The 27,992-nt window shown below is 38.5% G+C and overlaps 1 protein-coding gene across 1 annotated transcript in view; it reads right to left on the reverse strand.

The window, feature by feature from the left end:
- The window catches only part of HGO (homogentisate 1,2-dioxygenase), a 150,430-nt gene that overhangs the window by 41,788 nt on the left and 80,650 nt on the right, over positions 1 to 27,992 (reverse strand). The window contains exons 4-5 of the mRNA XM_089410868.1: positions 18,410 to 18,577; positions 18,059 to 18,234 (exon numbers count right to left, since the gene is read on the reverse strand). Coding sequence (XP_089266994.1) covers positions 18,059 to 18,234; positions 18,410 to 18,577 — 344 coding nt within the window. The remainder of the gene's footprint in view (positions 1 to 18,058; positions 18,235 to 18,409; positions 18,578 to 27,992) is intronic.

The following is a 27,992-nucleotide window of genomic DNA, read 5'->3' on the forward strand; positions in this document are numbered from 1 at the left end:
CAAGGTTCTTGTATCCTTTAGGGGCATCATTGATGACGGCAACCATTTCATGACAATAAGGTGAGTGAAGAACAATGAATGGTATGCCACATGCATAGAGAAACCGAAAAAAAAATGAATCTACGTCATTCCTACAACCTTGGTCAAGGAGTTCTGATATTGTTTTATGCCTTAAACAGATGTTTCGTCCTATGGACGCAATTCTACTACCATGGGTGGATGTTGATGGAGTTCTTACAGTTTCTCTATGTGTGCTAGTGGTGTCATGTTCAACCTTTGATCTTTTTGATTGGTATTGTGCTTCCTCCTCTTCCCTTATATATTTGGTTCTTTGTTGTGTTGACACATTTGCACAAGTTTTGATTCCTATTTGTTTATTCCCATCCCATGCCATTTTCCCACATAGATGCTTTCTGGCACGGGTATATGAACTTGTGTAAGTGGCATTGCAATGGGGGCATACAAATTTAGTGGTTCCACCCCCTTTCCCTCCTCCAAGCCTTGTGACATATTTCCACAAGGGTGTTTGGTCTACCTTGGTTTTCTTTCCATCATCTTCACTCCCATTATCCTCCTCCTCTTCCTCTTGGTACTCCTCTTCTCCAGGGTATCCTCCACCACTACCCACTTCTTCAACATCTTCATCATTTCTTCTTCTTCTACTTCCCAACACCATCATCATAGCAAAAAATGGAACCAACAAGATAAGGCTAAGCCATATACCCATCATGTTTGTTGAAGGTTGAGATTATTGCCTGCAATAAAATGAGGGAGGAGTGGGAAAGAGTAGGAGAAGAGAAGAAGAACATCTAGATTCTAGATTCATTGAACATTCAACATATTTTTACACAAATGTTACATGGGAAAAAAAAGGAATGGGATTAGACCCTACCTCTTTGGCTCTCCAACAATCTCCCTTCAATCTCCCAAGCTTGCAAGCTCCAACAATCTCCCACAACCTCCTCAAGCTCAAACCCTCTCAAATGCTCTCAATCTCTCTTTCTCACAAATGAAATGGTGATAATGAGGGAGGGGAGGAGGCTTTTTATTGTTTTCCCCTCCCTTTTCCCTCCAAAAAGTCACCCCTTTTGCCTTGGTTGCACGCGGATTTTGGAATGGCAGGAACAGCTTTTTTCAAGGGAGTGATCGCTCCCATATCAAAATAATTTTTTGAAGCGATGGGGAGCGATCGCTCCCTAATCATTCCCTATATCACTCCTTAGAAACCAGGGAGCGAATCTTTTTTATCAGGAGTGCACTCTTGAGGTCGCTCCCCGAGGAACAAATTCGAGGGGGGTGCTCCCCACAGCCTTGGCTTGGAGACACCCTCAGCCTTCTCTTCACCATCACATAGTGTTGAGAAACCAAGTGCTATATAGTTTAATGCTTGATTCCTCTTACTTGATAATTACTTGTGAAAGTTAGTCATCTTCTTATTAATATTATGTTCTCTTCATCAAGAAATTATACAAAAACTTCAAAAGCATAAAGATCACAAAGAGACAAAGAACACCAAAAATTAGGCTCCAAGCCAAGGACAAACCCCCACAAGGGGGAAAACCCAACAATCCTTCTCTTATAGAATTAGATCAAAATGAGATATCCAAGACTCAAGACCAAGACTGCAACAAAGATCCAAGGCAACCCTCTTCCAAGTCTCCTCCAATCCAATCAAAGTCAACGTTGGTAAAACTCTCTTGAAATCCAGTAAGATCACAAAAAAGTTGGTCCTACAATAGAGGCCTAATTTCGGCCCTGTAACAACCTCATAAAATCGTAGAAAATTCGCATGTATGAGTAGAGCTAGGGAAAAAAAATCATCTTCCTCTCCTTTGATTTTCTTCATTGTCCTTTGATTTCACTTGTCTTTTTCTTCTTGTTTGGCACAGAAATTGATGTGATGTGTGATGAATGAATGATCTCCCAAGAGGTCGAGTTGTCTTGTATTTATCGTTGTCTAGGAGGGTCAAATGGCTGCGACATAGGCTGACTTGTCCAAGGAGGGCCGACTTCGTCTTGTGTTGACTCTTAGACTCAAAAATAAAATTATTTTTCTTTTCTTTACAAAATGTTTGAATGGGACTTGACTCAAATACATTTCTTTTAACCCTTAATAAATTCTTTTTGACTCAATTGACTCTATAAGCATGAAGAACATGCTTTTGACCAAAAATAGAAATAATAATAATGAATATCATAAATATATCAATGATAAAAATTAGATTTTAATATATTATGAAGACTAGCACTACTTACATTTTTCAACACTCCCTCTTAACTAGGGAGATATTCATAATGACACAACATGATACTCTCAAGTTGAAATATTCATATAAGAAAGGATCCTGATTGATAAGCATCAAGATGATTTACATCATTATAGCCATTATTGTCAAAATATCAAGGCCTAGGTAAATACACTCTATCTCTCCACTAGATCAAACCACAATGTTGGGAAGCATAATTTGGACACCACCACCTCAAGGCACATACCCCACCTGAGTGTTCCTAAGGTATGACCTCATAGGACCATTTCCTAATCCAAGGAAAAGTATGTCCTCCGGACCATTCTTTACCAAGTCCATGTATCCAACTTAGGATGTTAATCCTAGTTAACCACAATACATGACTCAAGAATGTATGTCCCTGATGCTTATCCAATCCACTGTTCTCCCTACCAATGTTCATGCACTAGGCTTACGGTTGTTAGTCCTAGCCATAGTACATGACACATGGAGAAAATGGTGTCCACCCTCACTCCCTCTCAACCAAGGAGGACATATCCACAAGTCCAAGCTTGTCTCGTAAATATTCAAGCTTCCTATTAGGAAGGGACTATGTCAATATGTCTGCTACCTGTTCATCAATGGAGATGTTTTGTAGCTTCATGACTCCATCTTGCACCATGCTTTGAATGTAGTGATAGTTGATATTAATGTGCTTCATCTTCGCATGGCAAATCGGGTTATGTATCAGCTTTATGCAGCTTTGGTTGCCACAACATATGATGGTTGAATCCAAAGGTCCTTCAAACAAATCAGCAAGCAACTTACAGAGCCAAACTGCTTCACGACTAACTTCACTGGCTGCCATATATTCAACTTCAACAATACTCAATGCAACCAAGTCTTGTTTTCTGCTCATCCATGAAACCATAGCAGATCCCAAACAAAACAGCCACCAGTAGTACTTTTCCCATATGCATCATCGCTTGCCCAATTCGAATGTGTAGCCTAATTGTTGGGTATGTGTTATATTCTTTCCAAGACTAGCTCTAGGCATTGTTACGTTGTGTTGGGTGTAGTGAGGAAGTCGCAGGGGAGGCGACATCCCCCCTGCTGGGAGGTTTGCAAGAGGGCGGGGGGCGAGGGTAGCCCCCTTGCACGAGGCATGGGGCAGCGCCCTGGGAAAAAACAAATTATGCAAACCCAATAATGGTTGGGCGGACCCAAAGATGGTGGGTGGACCTACCCATGCTTTTTGTGCATGGTTTTTGCGCATGGTTTTGGGCATGATGGTTTTTTCCCATGGTATTATGTAGATCCAATCAAGGGATCTACGGTTATGTTTTAATCCAGGGTTAATGGATTGGAGTTTATGAATGTTTTGGCATGTATATAATGTATTGTAACATTGAAAGGAATATAATGAAAAAACAATCTGGTTTTCCCGGTTTGGGTTCCAGGAGAAAATCTCTGTGTATATTTTATGTTCTCGCCATTATATATGTTTTAGGTTTATCAAGAATTCATTTGTAGGTAACTTATATATACGGTTAAAACCTACACTAAAAATTGAATCTCATTTCCTTCAACACACCTCAAACATTAATGTTTGGTCCCACGAAGACATCTTAAAGATGTGTTTAGTTGCTATTCAATGAGCATGTCTAGGCTCCATCTGAAACTAGCTAAGAGTATTTACTACAAAACATATATCTAACCAGGTGTTCACGAGGTACATCAGAGAACCAATCCGCTGTCTGTAAGATGCTGGATCAAAAAAATATGAGTTTGAACTCCTTAGCTTCTTCAAATTGGTGATCATGGGTGTTGGCATGGGTTTACTATCCATCATTCTGTTACCACACAATCTAGCAGGGGTACCTAAGGGAAACTACTAGACCAAATGGAAACAACGAGACAAGAACCCACTGTCACCTCAGTCAATGTCCCCTACTATTTATGGACTTTCACCGATGGGAGGAGTCTCGGTATGGAGGAAATTACTAGAATTATGAGGTCAATAATGATTTACAATGTGATTTCCAAAGCCCATTCAAAGGAGAGGCTCAAATGATGGTTTGCTTGCTTCATAAGCAAGAAAAGGGGCTCTCCAAGAAAGGCTTATTGGTAGGAGGTCTACACCTAGGTGAAAGGGATAGATCAATATGGTGAATATGCATAGATCAAAGATACCTAAAGAAGGAGAAGGATCTCTCTTAAGGTTTTGATAAATGGTTATCATTCAATAGTTTGGGACCACAATGAGAGACCTATCAGAAATCCAAGCGAGGCCTAGGGTTTTGTAAATTTCAAGGGCAATGAGATATCTAGGTCAAGCAAGGATAATGAGGGTCCAAGAGGGATTAACTTCCAATGAGTTTTTAAATGCAATAGATCCTTGATTCTACCACTACCTAGAAGGAACCTAGATGAATTTGGTCTTATAGCTAGGGCTTCGTATATCTCCCAATCCAACCACGAGATTGGCCTCAAAATTTCAGGGCTTCTAGGAGATTCACCAAAGCAGTAGCTTGCCAACTCGCTCAAGAAGTAATGGATTTCGTAGGGAGCCCTAGGGAGCTTTTAGGGTTAGGATAGAATCAACAAAGAAGGGTGAAAAAGAAACAATTTTAGGGTGATCGCCTAGGATTAAGACCAATGTCTAGCCCTTTTGGGAGAAATGGAGTCAAAATAACTTTGTTCTTCAATCTTCACTATCTTAAGGAGGCTTATTACAGCTTTGCAAGCCCTAACAAGGAAGGCTAACGGCTACCCTAGACGTTTATACTTGTTGACAATGTTGTGATGGAGTTTCAAGGATACCATATGCATAATAGCCCTTTAGGAACATTCGTTTTTATTATCTATGAATAACGAATGCAATACTTTCACAATCTTAAGTGCTTATCACAATTGGCATTAAATTAGGTCACAATCAAGATATATAAATGACATTCCATACATTAGACATTTATCATATGAAAAATATAGCATCAAAGTACTCACAAGATAACAAGAGTATATCCATCCATCAATAACATGCCAAAGAAGCTCCAAGACAATAGTGCAAAAATTTTCCAAACATCATAGTGCATTTATCCTCCAAAAACGCGTCCAAAAGTGTATGTGGTGTCAAGAAGCGGTACCACACAACCAAAATCGAGGTTTCCCATATAGTGCCACTCCTAAAGCTAATAGCCAATAAAGGAGATCCCACGGGACTAGAACACAAGACTAACCACCAAGTTGGACAAGGGGACAGGAGTACAGACCAAGCCCATTCTTTCCGCTAAATCTCCCCACTAATCCATGTCCAAATATGTCCTTGATAAGTAAGCAAAGATACCCAATTACATAATGAAAAGTCATACCTTCGGGGTTGGAAGGCCCACCTTCAAACATACGATCATAGCAGATGGGGCGAGGGCGCATAATGGTTGGTTCAGGTGGTGGAGAATGGTGGCACATCGAGCTATCTAGTGGTTGAAAGGGGCTACTTGTTGTTGGCTGAAGGAAAAACTCGAAGAAACAATTCTCCTATGGGTGTCACCCACTGGTGGTGGGTAACACATCCCAAATTTCTATAGAATCTTGATCACATATTTTCCTTAACCAAGATAAATCTCGCCAGGTTTCTGCCAAACTTCGAGTCCTAGGTAATAGTGCATTAGTCCAAGATCTTTCATATCAAATTCAACTGCTAGTTCCTTCTTGCATTGACGAATACGATGTTCCACACCTGTTATCAGTAAGTCATCCACATAAAGTAATATGATCACGGGCTCATTCTTTACTACCTTGATGTAGAGGTTCAGATCTGCAATAATTTTGATGAAACCAAGTCTTAATAGATAAGCATCCATTCTAGCATACCATGCTCTAGGGGCTTGTTTTAAGCCATATAGAGCCTTCTTTAACCTGCAAACATGAGTTTATTTTCCATGCACTTCAAATCCTTGAGGTTGCTCAATGTAGACTTCTTCATCAATTGTGCCATTTAGAAAAGTTGTTTTTACATCCATTTGATGTATATTCCATCCCATAGTAGCTGCAATAGAGATGAGAGATCTAATTGTTGTGTACCTAGTTGTTGGAGCAAAAGTTTCCTCATAATCAATTCCTTCTTGTTGAGAGAATCCTCTTGCCACAAATCTTGCCTTATATTTGTCAATACTCCCATCAGTTGCATGCTTGATTTTGTACACCCACTTGGAAGTCACAACTAATTTGTCCTTTGGTCTAGGAACAATTTCCCAAACATCATTCTTCATTATTGATTGGTATTCTTCTAACATTGCATTCTTCCATACTTGATGTTCAGTTGCCTTTTCATAAGAGGTAGGTTTTGCTTCAATGAGTTTTGTCATATATGCTACATAACCTAAATATCTCTTGGGTCTCTTGCTTTCTCTGAATGTTCCTTTTGTTGTTGCATGTCCTTCAGCTTCTTGTAGAGTTGATCTTAACCAAGCTGGTCTTTTTCGAGTTTCTGGAATGATGACAGGTTGTACAGGTTTGCTTGGTCCTTCTAGTTCTTCATGGTGATCAATTGTAGGTTATGTTCGTATCTGTCAGTCCTACCAGTCACCAGGGATCAAATGCGCTCTTTCAAAGTTTTTGTTAGGGTCCTAGGTCAAATTTTTATGTTTTAGTAGGTCTTCAAATAAAAATTTGGTCACTGGTTAGGTCAGTTAGGTTATTACTACTCCTTTCACCTCCATGGTCAATGGACATCATCATGGTCAGCGAATTCATTGTTGAAAGAGTCCCATAGTCATCATGGTCATCATTCAGCTCATATTTCCATGTTGTGTCATCATTAGGTCATAGGGTTAAAATCATGAAAATTGGTCATTTCACCATCAAAATCATCATTACAGAAGGTTGCTTCATCAATTTCAGGTTCCAAACTATCATTTGCAAGTAAGTGGGTCATCTTATACCTTGTTTCACTTCAGTTCATGCTTGGAAGGATCAATTCCCTCTTTTAGGGTTTTGGTTGCATTTGCTTGGTTTCATAATCTCATTGATAAATTGCTGAGAAAATCCTTAATTTTATAGCTCACTCACCTTCCCCCACCTGTTATACACCTTCCTAAACACTCCCCCTCATTCCTATCCCTCAATTTCATCATTTTCCCACAAACCCTAGCCTAGACTACACTTTCCTAGGCTAGGCCTATGTTTTTCCCTTTTGGACCCCTTCCCCTCACTCATTCCCTAAAATTCCACCTCCCTACACTCCCTAATATTTATCCCTACCCCCCTAAATTTTCCCAAGAATTTAGACACCTTCAAAACCCTTCATCTCCCTCCATTCCTAAAACTGCCCCAAAACCTCTATTTTCCTAAAGTAAACCCTAATTTCCCTTCCTAGTGAGCTAGGGTTTCACAATGGATACAGAGACCACAACCACTGATCAGAAGAAGCACAAAAGAGTCCAAGGACAAGAGATCTCAAGAGAAATAAAGAGCAAGAGAGTGAGCCATCTCCTCCACTAGGTCAAAGGGACATTAAAAAATCATTTGTTGCACATAGGGACAGTTTTGCTTCAAAGTATGTTTCTGACCAAATGGAGATGAACTTTACAAAAGTGAAAGAGGTTTTTGTCAATCATAGACCAAGGAACAAAAACCTCCTTCAGTTTATACACAGGTGTTATGATTTGGGAGAAATGCCCAAAATACAGTTGCTACAGGAGAGTTGTTGCACTTCTAGAGTGACCTTGGGAGAATGCATTTTTCTCAGTCTTGGAGAGGCCATTTTGCATGCTTAAGTACTCTATTGACAACTAGACATCCTAAGATTTCCAATGGTACCTTCAGATCTGCATTTGGAGCTCAGGAAGGCAGTCAAAAGTGCCCTGCAAGATGGCACTACGTTTTTGCTGCACTTCTGGGAGTAGTCTTGGGAAAATGCATTTTTCTCTGTCATGGAGTGTCCAAATGACTTTCTTGATGAGTCAAATGATAACTAGACATCCACAAATTTCCAATGAGCCATCAAGATCCTGATTTGGAGCTCGGGAAGGCCTCCAAAAGTTTCTTCTACCAATTTCGTTGCGTTTTCTCTTGCTACGCTGCGCTTTTGCCTGAATTCAATGCATTTTCACTTGAAAGGCACTTTCCTCAATTGACTTAGTCTAGATTCAACCTCCACTGATGTAATTTGTCATTTTTTATGTTATGATGATGTAAAGAGGTGTAAATAGGTTGGTTAGAATGAATGTGAAGTAGATACATGCTTGTAAATGTCCTTTATGGTCAAATGTATCAGTTTTTCTATTAAGAGGAGAGTTTGCTAACCTCCCTAGTCATTAGGTTATGGTTAGAGATATTTTGGGAACTGCTCCACCACTCATGGATTCGACCCTGAGAGAAAGGAAATGTTGTTTTGGTCTATATGTATCATTTTCTTAGTCATTTGGAGGGTTGGACATCAGAGGTTGGAACACTTGTAGCTTGTACTTCAACTTTTTATTCAAGAAATCAAAGGAGCAGTTGCAGCTATTATCTAGGAATTCATGTGCAGTAAGTTTGTGATGATGTATTTTCTCTATTATAGTTTTATATGAATGATATACATCTCTCATTTCCATACCTTATTTCTTCAGTGATTTTCCTTAAAGGTTATAAGCAGAATTCTTTTCATGTAAGCTTTGTTTTGATGGGAAAGTCATTTTGTGTAATTTTTCTTCTTAACTAATGAATTCATGGTGCACATGCTCATTAAGACCTTACTCTTTCAAACCCTACACTACACCGACAAAACCCTAAAGCCATCACAAAAGTATTGCTACCTTGCTCCTCCATATATTTGTTGATGTAACCCTTTGATACTTTGACCTAGCTACCTGGTTTTCATCCCTAATCCAGCATCAAAACCCTAAATTTCAAAACCCTAGTACTGTAATAACTAGCCTAACATCTTTTCCCACTCCAGTCATCATTAGCTATAAGCTCATAGAGAGATCCCTCTCTGGTTTAGCAGTGCTAGCAGCTAAACCATAAGTGGTCTGAGGTTACCTCTGTCGATCTCCTTTCTCAAACTTGGGATATTGTGGAGGATAACATTTTGGCGTTGTTTTCGGGGAACACAAGATCATATCTTCCCTGGGAAAGAACGACAAGGATCAGATCTGATTGCTGATGGTGGACAACGGTCAGACACAGGAAGGCTGAAATCATTCACTTGGCGACTCCAAATCAGTTTCAAAATTAATTCAAAGACTCCACTTGAGGATGAACCTTACCAACAGAAACATTAAAGGACAATATAGGAAGATCAGGTATTCAAATTGGAATTTCATCCAAGATATAATATGCTTTATTGTAAATTATTTCTTCTCTTTTCCCAAGAATGTCAAGAAGGTTTTACAAAGTATACAATATTTGAGAAAAGATCCCAGACCTGCATTTGATTCCTTTCCTTTGAAGATTGTGAATACAAATTCTCCGTATGCCTTTGATCTTGGTCAAGACCCTTCTTCCGAATCTTATGATAACCATCTTCAACTTGATGAGCCTCAAGAGATAAAGACTAATCCTACAGCTTCTGTACATACTCCTACACCTTGTAAAACTCCAAATAGATACAAGCCACCCATCTTACCTCCTATACTCTATGATTTCCCTGAAAATTATTACAAATATCTTCCCAGGTTTGATGGAGAATATGGTAACATCACTGCTGAAAAACACATTCAAAATTTTGAAAATTTTCTCAACCTTTTTGAGGTTGAAGAAGATGATGTCAGTATCAGGATTTTTGCTTTATCTTTGCAAGGTGAAGCTAAGAAATGGTTCAAGAACTTACTGGCTGCAAGCATTTTCGATTTCCATCAGTTTGTGAAAGTCTTCCTTGATAAATGGGTGATCAAGAGGAATCCTTTTTCTGATTTTAGAAGAATATAATCATTTGGAAAGACAGCCAGGAGAAACAGTGCAACACTTTTCAGCTAGATTCAATCAAGTATACCATTCAATGCCTACTGATATAAAACCGCCTCCTGGTTTAGCTCTCTTACACTACCCGGATGCCTTTGATCCGGAAATGGCATTTCAATTGAGAGAAAGGAACACTACAACACTCGAAGAAATGCAGGACAGTGCAATAGCTATGGAAGCTAATTTGTTGGTCAAAAGGTCAAAATTGAAGGAAGCAGAGAGGGAGAACATAGAGAAGGAACACCTGACATCTTCAGAAGTGAAGCTCGACATTTTGGTAAGCAAAATGGAAGACATGATGCAAAAGATCACCATGAGAGATGAACTTGCTGTTCAAAAACACCATGTCCCACTTATTGATGTAGGAGAAGAGGTTGTTGACCCTAACCATTATCATACTCATTCCAGTTACCATAGATCAGAGAATGATTGTTTTATGTATTCATTTATGGACAGTCATGAAAATGGATTTGTAGATCAACACGTGGAGAAGCAATCTGCTGATCTAGCGTGTATGCTTGATGACATTGTTTATATGGATGAGTTACCCAAGTATGATTAGTGTAATGATGAGTATATTGTTGAAATAGAGGCCAACTCTTCAAGGCAATCAACAGCATGTTGTTGGGAGGAAGAAGTTCAATTACAGCAGCACAAATATAGCACTTAGCCTGTGCATATCAATCATGACAGCAATGAAGAAAATGCAGAAAATTTCAGAGTAAGTGAAAGGTCTTTGCCCTTGTGTTTCGCTTCATGTCAAATTCTGAGAGAAAACTTTCCCAAGATTAGAAATCAGCAGTCCTTCAGTTTTGATATTGAGCATGTAGAAGACAATGAACTTCCTGATCTCGACTTCTTACCCTTGTGTTTCTCCTCATTTGCAAAAATAAGAGAAAACTATAAGGTTGCCAAGGAAGCAAATAAGCAAGTTGACAACAGTTGGCAATCTTCTCCTGAAATTGTTGAGAATGTTGTTTGTAATATAGAGCCATTTTTCAATCCACAATCACAGTTACCAAGCAACATTCAGTTTGAAAATGCAGCTGAAAGTGTGGAACATGAAGAGCTTATACAAGATCATGCAGTTTCATCAGAACCGATCCACAACAGGTTACAACAACTTCCTCATATTTGCAGTGATCCAGTAGGCAATTATTTGGATGAGTTTTGCAGTCAGAGTGGTCCTCCTTTGGTTGTTTATGAGCCTGAAAACAGGGGTAAGGGAGATTTAGCTCAGCAAACAGCATTGTTGTCTTGTTCATCAGCAATCACATCACATTCATCACAAAGGTCACTGGAAGTCTTGTTGCCTTATTATGACAATTTTAAGTTGAAGTTACAGGAAAGCAAGGATGCAGATGAAAATTCGAAACCATGGTATGAAGACCGCCTAGAAAGGAAGTGTAACCTATCAGATCCTCCATTTGAAGATCCTTTTGTTGATTTGTTGCAGTCATCAAAAGAGGCAATGTTTCATGATTTTCAAGACCCCTTGGGCAGTCTTTTGCAAGCATGGGAGAAGGTGAATGTTGTTTTGTTTGTCAGCATAAATCTTGGTTTCAGTTTTCATTGTGAGTTGCCTACATGTACATCATTATGTCTGCTTATAGAGGATGTAAGCAAAATTTCAGTGAGTGGCCATCTCCTTTCTTGGCTTTATTGGAAATTTCATATCATTTGAGTGAGCAGCTTATGGATCAGTTAATGTAGGTAAGGTGTGATGAATAAGCTCAACATTCTGAGCAACTTTTTCAGTGTCAGTTTGCAGTTGACGGTGTACAGTTCAGTTTTCAGTTTGATTTGAGTGTCAGGTTTTTATATATGACTCCATGCCCAATGGATGAGGCTACCTGGTCTACAGTGTTCTTGACACCTCCTAAAGGAGCTGCCATCCCCAACTGGAGCCAATGTTAGTGTTTGTCAGTCCTGCCAGTCACCAGTGATCAAATGTGCTCTTTCAAAGTTTTTGTTAGGGTCCTAGGTCAAATTTTTATGTTTTAGTAGGTCTTCAAATAAAAATTTGGTCACTGGTTAGGTCAATTAGGTTATTACTACTCCTTTCACCTCCATGGTCAATGGACATCATCATGGTCAGCGAATTCATTGTTGAAAGAGTCCCATAGTCATCATGGTCATCATTCAGCTCATATTTCCATGTTGTGTCATCATTCAGTCATAGGGTTAAAATCATGAAAACTGGTCATTTCACCATCAAAATCATCATTACAAAAGGTTGTTTCATCAATTTTAGGTTCCAGACTATCATTTGCAAGTAAGTGGTTCATCTTATACCTTGTTTCACTTCAGTTCATGCTTGGAAGGATCAATTCCCTCTTTTAGGGTTTTGGTTGCATTTGCTTGGTTTCATAATCTCATTGATAAATTGCTGAGAAAATCCTTAATTTTATAGCTCACTCACCTTCCCCCACCTGTTATACACCTTCCTAAACACTTCCCCTCATTCCTATCCCTCAATTTCATCATTTTCCCACAAACCCTAGCCTAGACTACACTTTCCTAGGCTAGGCCTGTGTTTTGCCCTTTTGGACCCCTTCCCCTCACTCATTCCCTAAAATTCCACCTCCCTACACTCCCTAATATTTATCCCTACCCCCTAAATTTTCCCAAGAATTTAGACACCTTCAAAACCCTTCATCTCCCTCCATTCCTAAAACTGCCCCAAAACCCCTATTTTCCTAAACTAAACCCTAATTTCCCTTCCTAGTGAGCTAGGGTTTCACAATGGATCCAGAGACCACAACCACTGATTAGAGGAAGCATAAAGGAGTCCAAGGACAAGAGATCTCAAGAGGCATAAAGAGCAAGAGAGTGAGCCATCTCCTCCACTAGGTCAAAGGGACATTAAAAAATCATTTGCTGCACATAGGGACAATTTTGCTTCAAAGTATGTTTCTGACCAAATGGAGATGAACTTGACAAAAGTGAAAGAAATTTTTGTCAATCATAGACCAAGGAACAAAAACCTCCTTCATTTTATAAACAGGTGTTATGATTTGGGAGAAATGCCTAAAATACAGTTGCTAAAAGAGAGTTGCTGCACTTCTGGAGCGACCTTGGGAGAATGCATTTTCTCAGTCTTGGAGAGGCCATTTTGCATGCTTAAGTACTTTGTTGACAACTAGACATCCTAAGATTTCCAATGGTACCTTCAAATCTGCATTTGGAGCTCAGGAAGGCAGTCAAAAGTGCCCTCAAAGATGGCATTGTGTTTTTGCTGCACTTCTAGGAGTAGTCTTGGGAAAATGCATTTTTCTATGTCATGGAGTGTCCAAATGACTTTCTTGATGAATCAAATAATAACTAGACATCCACAGCTTTCCAATGAGCCATCAAGATCCTGATTTGGAGCTCGGGAAGGCCTCCAAAAGTCTCTTCGACCAATTTCGTTGCATTTTCTCCTGGTACGCTACGCTTTTGCCTGAATTCGCTGTGTTTTCACCTGAAAGCCACTTTCCTCAGTTGACTTAGTCTAGATTCGACCTCCACTAATGTAATTTGTCATTTTTATGTTATGATGATGTAAAGAGGTGTAAATAAGTTGGTTAGAGTGAATGTGAAGTAGATACATGCTTGTAAATGTCTTTTATGGTCAAATGTATCAATTTTTCTATTAAGAGGAGAGTTTGTTAACCTCCCTAGTCACTAGGTTATGGTTAGAGATATTTTGGGAACTGCAGGCATTGCGTTTTTGCTGCACTTCTGGGAGTAGTCTTGGGAAAATGCATTTTTCTATGTCATGGAGTGTCCAAATGACTTTCTTAATGAATCAAATAATAACTAGACATCCACAGCTTTCCAATGAGCCATCAAGATCCTGATTTGGAGCTCAGGAAGGCCTCCAAAAGTCTATTCAACCAATTTCGCTACATTTTCTCCAGGTACACTACGCTTTTGCTTGAATTCGCTGCGTTTTCACCTGAAAGCCACTTTCCTCAGTTGACTTTGTCCAGATTCGACCTCCACTAATGTAATTTGTCATTTTTATGTTATGATGATCTAAAGAGGTGTAAATAGGTTGGTTAGAGTGAATGTGAAGTAGATACATGCTTGTAAATGTCTTTTATGGTCAAATGTATCAATTTTTCTATTAAGAGGAGAGTTTGTTAACCTCCCTAGTCATTAGGTTATGGTTAGAGATATTTTGGGAACTGCTCCACCACTCATGGATTCGACCCCTGAGAGAAGGGAGATGTTGTTTTGGTCTATATGTATCATTTTCTTAGTCATTTGGAGGGTTGGACATCAAAGGTTGGAACACTTGTAGCTTGTACTTCAACTCTTTATTTAGGAAATCAAAGGAGCAGTTGCAGCTATTATCTAGGAATTCATGTGCAGTGAGTTTGTGATGATGTATTTTCTCTGTTATAGTTTTATATGAATGATATACATCTCTCCTTTCCATACCTTATTTCTTCAATGATTTTCCTTAAAGGTTATAAGCATAATTCTTTTCATATAAGCTCTGTTTTTACGGGAAAGTCATTTTGTGTAATTTTTCTTCTTAACTAATGAATTCATGGTGCACATGCTCATTAAGACCTTCTTACTCTTTCAAACCCTACACTACACCGACAAAACCCTAAATCCATCACAAAAGTATTGCTACCTTGCTCCTCCATATATTTGTTGTTGTAACCCTTTGATACTTTGACCTAGCTACCTGGTTTTCATCCCTAATCCAGCATCAAAACCCTTGTGCTGTAATAACTAGCCTGACATCTTTTCCCACTCTAGTCATCATTGGTTGTGAGCTCATAGAGAGATCCCTCTCTGATTTAGCAGGGCTAGCTATTGAACCCTAAGTGGTTTGAGGTTACCTCCATTGATCTCCTTTCTCAACCTTGGGATTTTGTGGAGGATAACAGGTTCTGGAGGGTTGTCTTTCTCTGGATTCTCTTCATTGGGAAAGATAAGTCCTTCTTCTTCATTGCATTCAATGGGGATATCCTTGGACTTCTTGTATGCAACACTTTCATCGAACGTGACATCTTTGCTTACTTCAATACGTCCTTCTTCCTTGATGTAGATTTTATGTACTTTAGATGAGGTGCTATAAACAACAAAGATTCCTTTCAAACCTGCAGGGTCCAATTTCTTCCTCTTGTCCTTGGGGATATGAATGTAGACGTGACATCCAAAAATTCTAAGGTGATCAAAATTAGGCTTCTTTCCAGTAAATGCTTCTTCCGAAGTCATGTTGTCTAGAATTTTGTGAGGACTTCTATTTTGAATGTAGTTTGTTATCATAAATACTTCTCCCCATAGGAACTTGGGAAGGTCTTGGTCATGTAGCGTGGCTCTTACACATTCTTCAATAGACCGAATCTTCCTTTTGGCTACACCATTTTGTTGAGGATTGTAAGGGACTATTAGCTCCCACTTAATCCCAGCTTCTTTGCAAAAGGCCACAAGTTCTTTAGATGTATACTCTCCTCCATTGTCTAATTTTGGGGTCTTCATATTCTTTTTTGTTATATTCTCCACTTCTACCTTGAACTCTTGAAATTTTTCAAATACTTCATCTTTGGACTTCAAGAAATATATCCAAGTCTTTCTGAAATGAATATCAATCAATGTTACATAGTATTGATGACCACCAAGTGATTTTTCTAACATGGACCCACAAACATCAAAGTGGATTAGGTCCAAGATTTCCTTAGATCTTGTGTCACTGTTGGGGAATGGTGTCTTCACATTTTTGCCTAAGGCACACTCTTTACAAACTCCTTCATGCTCTTCCTTCAATTCGGGTATACCTGTAACCATTTGATTCAAGGATGGCAATATTTTATAATGGAGATGGCCATACCTTCTATGCCATAACTCACAAGGATTGATGTCCAAATGTACTAAAGCTTGAGGAGGAGTTAGAAGTCTATACAACCTCCCCTCACAAATCCCAATAGTCCTTGCATTTTCTATATTAGATCTCTTTGCTCGAACAATTTCTTTGCCATCAATAAATGCTACCCTATCTCCTTTATCTTCTAAACAAAAACTAGAAAGCAAATTCTTTTTCAAACCTGGAACATAAAGGATGTTGTTGAGATGAATTTTCCCACCATATTCCAACTCTATGGAGGTAGATCTAATCCCTTTGACCGAATAGCTATTTTTGTCTCCAAGTTCGACTTTGTGAGAAGAGCTTCCTTTAGATAGGGTATTGAGATGTCCACGTTCACCTGTCATATGCCTTGAAGCTCCACTATCAATTACCCACATGCTTTCATCTTCAAATGAACCTATAAGTGCAGAGTAGAGACTTCCATCCTTGATTTCCTTAGATAGATTAGAGATGAAGTTGGTGATGTATTCAAAGAGACTTAGAGACTTGAGACATTCCTTCATGTACCTTTCCATTGAAAAGAGAGAGAAGATATAGCAGTTGGAAAGATGTCTTCAAACAAAAGTGCCAACAAATTGTGATCTTCAAGCTTCCTTCCTTCACCTTAGCTCTATGTTCAGAAACCAAGTGCTAGATAGTTTAATGCTTGATTCCTCTTACTTGATAATTACTTGTGAATGTTAGTTGTCTTCTTATTAATATTATGTTCTCTTCATCAAGCAATTATACAAAAACTTCAAAGCATAAAGATCACAAAGAGACAAAGGCCACCAGAAATTAGGCTCCAAGCCAGGGCAAAACCCCACAAGGGGGTAAACCCAACAATCCTTCTCTTATAGAATCATATAAAAATGAGATATCCAAGACCTAAAACCAATACCAAGACTGCCACAAAGGTCCAAGTCAACCCTCCTCCAAGTCTCCTCCAATCAAGTCAAAGTCAACAAAAGTCAATGCTGGTCAAACTCACTTGAAATCTGGTCAAATCGCAGAAAATTTTGGTCCTGTAACAAAGGCCGAATTTCAGCCCTATAATAGCCTCAGAAAATCGCAGAAAATTCCCACGTGCGAGCAGAACTAGGGCAGAAAACTCGTCTTCTTTGTCTCCTTTGACTTTCTTCTCTCTCCTTTGACTTTGGCTGTCTTTTTCTTCTTGTTTGGCACAGAAATCAATGTGATGTGTGATCAATGAATGATCTCCCAAGAGGTCGAGTTGTCTTGTATTTATAGCTGTCCAAGAGGGTCGAATGGCTACCACATAGGCCGACTTGTCCAAGGAGGGCCGACTTGGTCTTGTGTTGACTCTTAAACTCAAAAATAAAATTCTTTTTCTTTTATTTACAAAAAGTCCAAATGGGATTCAACTCAAACACACTTATTTTGACCCTTAATAGATTCTTTTTGACTCAATTGACTCTATAAGCATGAAGAACATGCTTTTGACCAAAAATAAAAATAATAACAATGAATATAATAAATATATCAATGATAAAAATTACATTTTATTACATTATGAATACTGACTAGTTACATTTTTCAACACCTAGCACTTGGAGCCCAAAAAGGGAATGATAGCATCATATTAGAGGCTTCCGGCTACATGTGGGTCTATTTTGGCATTATCTTGTGTTGAGCTAGTGGGTTGGCTTGCAACCCAAGGTTTACTAGTGTTTACCCATTATCAAACTTGTTTTAGGAGCTTCCTAGCTAAAATTATCTGAGACAAGTTCCAGCCATTTTCTTGCCGAAAAACCTATCTACAGGGTTGAAAGTTTAGGTTCCTTTGCTCTTATCAAATGCCGAAAAGCTTTCCCAAGGTGTTCATGAAATTTCCCAAACGAAGCATCAAATTAACGCCAATAAACAAAAAAGAGCTGGCCTCAAACTGAGCTCATTGAGCATTCTTTATTAGCTAACAATTCCTACATCAATGTTAGTAAAAAGCCAATTTATGATGCTGCAATTTTCTTAGGTTAATTTGATTGTATAAGCAAGTACAGAGTTTAAGCTAGCACACCTTGTAAGGTGCATAATTGCCATGCCAAGCAACCACATTGAAGGGGGAGAAATTTTGTTTTGCTGTAAACAATGAACCTCCAAACTTATGAACAATCGTGTAACCAGGATAGGTTTTGTCGTCAAACCATGCTGTAGGTGTTAGAAAGTCAGGCGGTGAGGCCAGGCCATTTGCACCTAGACATGAAAATCAGGAATTAACTCGTGATTAAGTAGAAGAATAATTAGAGAATTGTAACTCTAGCATAAACACTCCTAAATGATAGACTAAAGCCTAAAAACGTCACCATACGTTTACAACTGTAATGCAGCAAAAGCATAGACAATATTTGGATTTGATAAAATTGCATACCGATTGGACCAAGATCGGGAAGCTGGAAATGGCCACTGAAAACCTCTACAACGTACCCTCGAGAAGGACCATCTGGTAAATCAATGGAATACCGGAAACCTTGTTGCAACACAACTATTTCACCGGGAGAAACCTGCAATCTTCCTAACTCTGTCGTTATCCATAATCCTGCATTTAAAATAGAGTAATTGTTGAATTTAAGAAAATTTCGTCAACAGCAAACTTCTAAGACCGTTAAAAACATGGAGAAAAAATGAATAGCACGTGGCTACCATAAGGAATGCAAATTATATGTTTCAAAGGCCAATGCAAAACCACAGATCTGATCTTGCATAATATCATGAGTGGGTGGTGATGAAAATCTAATTTTGCATATCATCAATGGTTGGTGATTAAAGTAACAAATAAGAGTATTTATGTTTCACTATGGAATATCTAGAGATCATCATCAGTTCAATTCCTAGTGAATCTAACTCAACAAACTTGTGAATGACTACCACGGCTTGACATAGCAACAACAGGAAACCTAGGAAGTCCTTTTGGGATGCTGAGTTTAACATGTTTCCCTTATTTATTTGTTAAATGTTTACAGTTGGCTAGTCTAAGTGGTTCCCCATACCAAGTGCAGGCAATCAATACAATACACCAGAAAATATAAATAGAAAGTCAAAATAACATTAGTTTTGTTAACAGCAACGTGGAACCATAAGATTATTGCATAAAAGGTTAACAATTAAGGTTTAGGAACCCCACCCACCACCATAACAATCCTAAAAACAATAGATAAGATTATTAATTTGACCTCAAAATCAAGCATTACAGTGTGCAATCTTGAATCCTTTGCACCAAGCTAGCATATTTAAATTTTACAGTGAATCAACTTGAGTTGGTTAGTTTACTTCCCGTTGAAAGTTTAAACTGGAGCACACTGGAGCACATTCACCTTAAAGGAGCAACAGGACGGTGATCTCCTTGGAAATAGTGTTGATGTATGGAAATGACAAGGGCCAAGACATTCCTCACTTCTTTCTTATCTCTTCCTTACCTTATGATTCGTTCTTATCTCTTCCTTACCTTATGATTCGTTACGAAAATTATTTAAGTTTTACATTGGTAATGTTTCGTCATCTTATTATTATTATTAATAAATAAAAATAAATAAATTAAAATTTCATAATAAATAAAGTAAAAGCTCATAATAGTTATTAAAATAAACTATTTTATTAATAAAAATTAAAAAATAATAATAATAAATTATTTATTTATTAAGAAAAGTTAAATTTATGTAAAAAACTAAATTGAGAAAAAATTTAGATAACAATAAAACATGCATGATAACAAGTTGATTATGTTTATAAAGTTCTCTTCTATTTTTGAAATAAAAAAGCTTTACTTAATGGATGAGGAAAAGTATGTGAGACATTATTTAGAATTATAGGGAACAATGATTAGTCATTGACTGAGATAGTTAATTGAGAGTTTAGGGGCGATCAATTATAGAGAAAAACAGTGTAGATGAGCTTATACTTGGGTAGAAAATCATCTCCCACACATTGGTTGAGTCCACTTGATCAAAATAACATAACAGTTCAGAGATCACAAGTAAAATTATTTCTTCATTTCACAAATTTCTCACCACTCATTATTCTTGTGAATTATATATTTATCAATTTAATAATTTTTTTATCCATTAATAATATTAGATTTTATAAATAATTTTTGCATGTACAATTAAATTTAAAGTTCAAATCATTATATATAACTTCAAAACAAAGTTGCAACCCTCATATAAATGCATACAATAAATATCAAAATATATGCATAAATTTAGGTTAGAGTATACAAATTCCTTGTTGTAAGAGTGACATGAGCAACAGATAACATATTGTAAAATAAACTAATATTAGTAAAGCATATTTGTATAGTTAATCTGGCTTTTACATTTATTATTAATAATATATATTAAATTTATCATCATTTTTATTATTGAGAATATTATAAAAATCTATATAATTTCATGATATATAATTGAAAAGACAATTATTAAAATAAATAAATAAATATAAAATTACATATATATGATTGCTGAGAAGGAATTACTCGAACGACATCTATATCTCCATAATTTAAAAGTGAGTATTTTTATCAGCATTATCTACTTTTCGACCCTTCAATAAAGTACCAAATATGCAATCATTATAATACATTTCAAGGTGACAATACATCTTTTCTATACTTGGCCACGTCCTCTGCCATCAATTCTTCTTGGAAAGAACAATAATCTCTTTCTTCACAATATTCGGCATTAAATCAAACTTACTTGAACAGCAACCATATATTCATCATTCAGTACCTCATTTAAATCATTCTCGTGATTTGGTTGGCAGAATGACATTTATTTAAATCTTTCTAGTGATTTGGTTGGAAGAATGACATTTTAATTCTTACTTGAACAGCAACAATATATTCATGGTTCAATACCTCATTTAAATCATTCTCGTGATTTGGTTGGCAGAATGACATTTATTTAAATCTTTCTAGTGATTTGGTTGGAAAAATGACATTTTGAGAATTAAAATGATAATAAGTTATTAATAAATAAAAAATGGCAATAATTATATAGGCGATATTTTGTTAATGTGTTTTCAATTATTTAGTGTGATTCATCGTTAAGATGTGATGGAGAATCAGATCATGGCATACAATTAAATAGAGAGAGCAATATAGAAAATAAATAATTTTCAACGGTTAAAACATAATAGCTATTTCGAATTATAGTGTGTTAGGACAAGATGGAGAATCACGTCATGGCATACCAGAAATGTCGGGAAAAAAAATTCAACAGTTAAAATATAATAGCTATAGATAAAATTGAACTTTTAGAATAAAACAAATTTTTTTAAATGACAATAAAATAATAAAAATACACAAACATACAAATAAAACTAAAAAAATTATTATCTCTCGGTAAAAAAATCAAATAATAATAATAATCAAATCAAATAAAAGTAAAAATGAAATCTTTTAAAAATAATTAAATAAATAAATATGAAAAATATATAACATAAATAAATAATAATAATAATAAATTATTAAGAAGACAAGGTAGATTACTTGGCCTGCTTTCGATTTTTATGGCTTCCCTAAACTTGCAGTGATGGAAATGACTAATCCTAGCAATGATCTAGGCCTCTTCAATGTAGATGTGGTGTTTAGTCTTTTCCGCATGTTCTTCCAAAGCTAAGGAATGGGTCCTTCCATGTTTGATGTTGGCTACGTGCTCATGAATCCTTTGATTTATTGAGTGGTCAGTCTCACCAATGTAGGGAGTCCCACAAGAACATGGGATGACATAAACACCTTTCATATCCTTTGGGTCCACAAGGTCTTTTACAGATCTTCGGGAGCTTCAAATGATCTATAGGGGCCTAAAGGTTGAGGGAACCTTATACTTCCTTAAGATCCTCGCAATCTTGTCAGTGGTCCCTTGGATAAAAGGAAGATGTACCCCTGAAAACTGACGATCTTTGGATTCTTTTATAATATTCGGACCTTTGTCAGCTTTAAGGAAAGCTTTAAGACATTGGTAACTACTATACCCATTATTATTAAAAACATTGAGGAGATGGATTTCTCATCATTAAGGTGGTTTTCATCAGAAACTCTTAACGCTCGAGTAGCTAACGTGTTGAAAACACCCAGCTTTTGAGCAAGGAAATGATGGGATTTAGCCACTATACACCATTCAAAGCTCCCTAAGATCTGTAAAAGACTCGGTGTACCCAAAGGATATCAAAGGTGTTTATATCATCCCATGTTCTTTTGGGACTTCCTACATTGGTGAAACTAGCCGCTCAATAAATCAAAGGATTCATGAGCACGCAGCCAACATCAAACATGGGAGGACCCGTTCCTCAGCTCTAGCAAAACATGTGGAAAAGACTAAACATCACATCTGCATTGAAGAGACCCAGTGTATTGATAGGATTAGTTATTTCCATCATGGCAAGTTTAGAAAAGCCATAGAAATCGAAAGGAGGCCAAATAATCTAAATAGAGATGATGGTTGGAAAATTAACAATTGTTAGGTCCCGGCTTATTAGTATTATTATTATTTATTCTTTATTTATGTTATATATTTTTCATTTTATTTATTTATTTATTTTTTTAAATCATTTTTACTTTTATTTGATTATAATTTTATTGTTTTGGCCGATGCATAATAATTTATTTATTTCTATTTGTATGTTTATGTATTCTTATTATTAGTTGTTGACTTATTACTTTTAAAGTTCAATTTAACATTTTAAAATATATTTTATTAATAAATTATATTTATCATTCGAAACTAGCTGTTATTTTAACTGTCAATTTTGTTCTGACGATGAATCATACTAGATGGTTCGAAACGTGTCGACAAAACATCTTTTATATGATTATTGCTATATAATTATTGCTAAAAATTTCTCAATAATTCAAATATAAATCACAACAACTTGAATTTAGAAATTATTAATAAATAAAATTTTAAATGGATAATAAATAAATATATTATTAAGACACTCTTTAGGATATTACCCATTCAAATACCGGCCCGTGAATAATCCCACATGTATGCCCTAGCCAACAAAAAAGCAATCCACCTGCCTAACCTTGAAAAAAACAAATCATCGGCAATTTGTTTAACTTGGATTCCAAAAAGAATCCAACCTTGTTGCATAAAAGAGGCACATGATCTACTTGCTGCAATTATGTTCAGAATAATAGCTCGGTGTCTAAACACCCCGTGCCAATGCTAATAACTGGGGCAACAGAGAAAAGGTCACGACATCATCCAAATCAGGATGAGCAATTGATAATTTGAATTAATGTGACTTCAATGACTTCTAAATCAGACTTATTCATGAAGTCAACTGAGCCTGTTAAACATCTTAGGAAACTTAGCGCTGGAGCATGTTTCCGATACAATAAAACTAATTCAAATTACCACATTCTCATGGATATGAGAATGTAGCCAGTATATAATTCCGGATTATATGGTTTGAATGGAAATGTTATAATCGTCAATTGTAATTTTTCTTAAAATAAATGCATTAACATATTAGTTTTAACGGTTAGTTCAGGGAATATTTGGATGAATCTACTGAGAGCTCTGCAATTAGGGTTCTGGCGACTTTCTGAAACGGCGCAGACCAGCACAACACAGTACCCACTGAAGGCCTGACCTCCTGGTATTGACAGAGCATCGCAGGCAAAACAACAAAGAGTATGGATCCCCCGCAGGGGGGGCCTCAAAGCCCTCCCCCTCGTCCAACACCTCGCCGCCAGGGCAAACGGGGTCTCTAGTATTCGGTTCGATCCATGCAGAGGCGGAAAACAATGAGAAGATGCAGCAGCATAAGCCCAATGCACCTGCCAGTCAGTCAGACAAGAACAGTGAAATACCAAAAGGAAAAGACAAGACAGAGGAAACGACCAAGGTCACCTCGACAACATGCAAACCAATAGCAACTGAAAGACCCAAGATAGAACTGCCCGGTCAGAAGATCAATGAACGAATCCAATATATGACGGACCATGCACTCATAGGAAAATTTATAGGTTTCTGGCCGACAGAAAAAGCCTTGTATGGCTGGATCGCTGCTAAATGGAAACCCAAGGGCCACATAACATTGCAGCTGGGACCGAAGGGATTCTTCACTGTGATATTCTTGTGCCTAGAAGACAAGTTCAGAATCATGGATGAGGGGCCATACTTTTTCAACTCAGCAGGATTGTATCTAAGAGATTGGGTAGCAAGATTTAACCCGGATAAGGAAGACCTCACCTGGGCTCCAGTGTGGATCAGAATGTATTCACTTCCAGAGGAATATTGGGATGAAGGGCTGCTCAAAGACATTGGAAATGGACTGGGGGAATTCGTAAAAGCAGCTGAAGAGACGAAGCTCCGAAGATACACATCCTATGCCCGCATTTGTGTCTTCATGCGCCTGGATAAAGCCCTACCGGACTCGGTAAGTCTCTCTCATGACGATTATGAATGGATTCAACCCCTGGATTATGAACATGTACCTTTTCATTGCCGTAAATGTCATGCTCACGGGCATCTCTTCAGGGATTGTCCGCTAAATGCCAAAGCCTCTGTCTCCGATCCCTCTGATCTGCATGCCCAAGATGGGTTCACCAAGGTCCCTACTCGCAAACGAGCGCACAAAAAACCTTCCACTAGGAAAAAACCCCTGCAAGAAACGGCTTCTATCCCCACCACGAGTAATAGCTTTGAAATCTTATCGCAAGCCACAGAAGAGCAGCCCTTAAGCTCGAAGCATGACCACCCTCCCATCTCTTCCTCTGCACTCCTTCCCTAGCATCTCGTTTCCCCAGGAATGACAATGCAACCCCCAAAGAGAGCCAACAGGGACTTGATGGGAGAATAAAGGATATGGAAGTAGAGGGAACGCCCTCCAAATCAAGTGGAACTCCCATAGCAAACTCGAAAACCCCTGAGGGAACATCCAAAGCCATGGAGACGGATGAACCACAAAATCAATCCTGGCAACTAGCGCTTATCTCAGAGGAAAGCAGTCAAGTGCAGCATATGGATGAAGAACCAGAGAGCATAGATCTAAAAGGGCTAGACATTTTTGGATTGGAGCAAGCATGTAGAAAGAAGGAGTATGACAAAATCCAAGAGCATCAGCTCAGTACTCTGGAAACTATACTATCCAGAGCTTATCAGCAGCAACAATTGGGTATACAACCAGGAAGCCAATGGGATGGTAACCTCCTTCCAAAGGATTCCAAAAAGAGGGGGAGAAAGACAGATCTCCAGAGAACTATAGCAGTAGGGAAAATCCTGGTCGACTCAGGCAGATATGCTAAATTGACGAAGTACTATAGGCCCACTCCACACAGTGAACAATGAAGCTCACCTCATGGAATGTAAGAGGGCTCAATAGCCCTGGGAAACTCAGAATGATTAAAAATATGATAAGGCAGGAACAACCCCAGATCTTTTTCATGCAGGAAACAAAGTGCAACAGTAACACCCTGGGAAACATCCTTTCAAAAGCATGGCCAGGATGTCACTCAGTGGCAGTGGATGCATCAGGCGCATCTGGAGGCTTAGCGATTGCATGGAATACGCAAGCAATATTGTTGTCAAATTTTCACGCATCCCACAATATCATCCAGGCAACATTCCATATAATCGGTACCAACATACATGGTCACCTGACCAACGTTTATTTTCCACAGGATGCTCCAAATAAAATTGCTCTTTTAGATACCATAGCAACTCTCAACTCCAACAGGGAGCATTCTCTTTGGCTCATAGGTGGAGATTTTAATATGATCACCAAGTTAGAGGAAAAGAAAGGAGGTCGGGCCAAGTTGGATCAGGATGCGGACCACTTCAAAGACTTCATCCACAATAACATGCTCATCGACATGCAAACACCCAATGGTATGCATACTTGGAGCAATCGTAGGGCTGGGAGGTATCAAATTGCTTCGAAACTTGACAGGTTCCTCATCTCGGATAGCGCAATACATCTCGGAGGCGACCTCTCAGCATCCATCCTCCCCTACTCCGGTTCTGATCATTGGCCTATTGCACTCCAATGGCAACGACCAGGTAACTCTACCAGACGTCCTTTCAGATTTGAGGCATGCTGGTTATCTCATCCCGCTTTCAAAGACTTCATCAATCATTCTTGGAACAACTTCACGGCGCCAGAAGGATCAAAAATGTTCCAATTCCAACAGAAACTCAAATATCTAAAAACTCAAATCAAAAGATGGAACAAGGAGACTTTTGGCAATATCTTTCAAGCTCAACAAAACCTCAACAAGGAAATGAGGGATCTCCAGCAACAAATAATAACAGAGGGGTACAGGGAAGGAACTCTGGAACGAGAGAAGCACATACATAATCAAATGGAGGAGAGAAACAAGCAGGAAGAGATTCTCTGGAAGCAAAAATCCAGAATTAGATGGCTGAAAGAAGGCGAGAGAAACACCAAATTCTTCCACAGAACCACAATACAAAGAAGAATGCACAATACTATCTCCTTTATCCAAAAGCAAGGGGGGGAAAGAGTGGAGGACCATGCAGAGATCGAACAGGAATTCACCAATTACTTTCAGGAAGTCCTTCGAGAACCCCAAATTGACAGAAGGAATGCCATAGAAAAGATTACTCAATATGTGCCAAAAGTAATCACAGAAGACCACAACCAACTCCTTCTCCGACCTGTAATGCCCGAGGAGGTGGACTTAGCCATGAAACAGCTCAAGGAAGGCAAAGCACCGGGTCCGGATGGCTTCTCCACCACCTTCTTCCACTCATTCTGGGAGCTCATAAAAGGGGAAGTATGGCAAGTAGTGGAGGAATCCCGATCTCTTCACTGGCTGCTGCCTTCGCTCAATTCTACTTTCATTGCTCTCATCCCCAAGGAAGACAGCACCATCACTCCGGATAAATTTCGCCCAATTGCACTTTGCAATGTCATCTACAAGGTCATCTCTAAAGTCATTGCAAACAGGCTGAAGCCGCTGTTACCCCTGCTCATATCGCCGGAACAATCAGGGTATGTTGAAGGGCGACAAATATTAGACGGCATTATCCTCACTCATGAAATCATACACTCCCTCAAGATCTCCAAGCAGGCAGGTATGATTCTCAAGATTGACCTCTCCAAAGCTTTTGATAAATTAAGTTGGACTTACATTCAAAAAATGCTTCATGCTTTTGGTTTTTCACCAATGTGGGTTCGCTGGGTTCAAAGTTTAATCTCCTCCACCTTTTTCTCCCTCCTCATTAATGGCATCCCCTCTCGACCTTTCAGCCCCTCCAGAGGCATCAGACAAGGGGACCCTCTATCTCCGTTCCTTTTTGTTATAATGGCAGAAGGGCTAGGGAGACTCATCAAGCATGCCCTTCACTCCCAGCTCCTTAAAGGAATCTCCATTCACAATACCCCTGCTACCACCCACCAACAATTTGTGGATGACAACATGCTCTTTGGATACCCATCTGTTCAAGAAGCTACCACCTTCAAAGCCCTTCTGAAGGACTTTTCAGATGCCTCAGGCACTAGCATCAATAAAGCCAAATCGCAAATCTTCTTCTTTCATACGCCTCCCATCATTCAACGGGCCATTGCCCGCATTCTTGGTTTCTCCATAGCTACCCTGCCCTCTAATTACCTTGGTGCCCCTCTCATTGACTCTGCCATTAAGCATGCCTCCTGGCGCAGGCTCTTAGAGAAGCTGGAATCTCGTCTCTCCTCTTGGACCTATAGAGCTCTGAACATGGCCAGCAGATTAGTCCTTATCAAAGCGGTGCTTCAGGCAATGCCCCTGTATCTATTCTCAATCCTGGCAGCGCCTAAATGGGCACTCAAAAGAATCAGAGATCTTCAGCGCAACTTTCTGTGGGGAACTCATGGGACAAATCGTAAATGGGCCCTTGTAAAATGGACTACGGTGTGCAAACCCAAGGAAAAAGGAGGCTTAGGTCTGAGAGACCCGAATCACAGCAATGAAATCATGGGAGCGAGAATCTGGTGGCAATGGCTCA

Source organism: Pinus tabuliformis, chromosome 3_1, assembly GCF_031772625.1.
Source record: "Pinus tabuliformis cultivar Carrire ecotype Pingquan chromosome 3_1, CPIR1, whole genome shotgun sequence".
NCBI lineage: Eukaryota > Viridiplantae > Streptophyta > Pinopsida > Pinales > Pinaceae > Pinus > Pinus tabuliformis.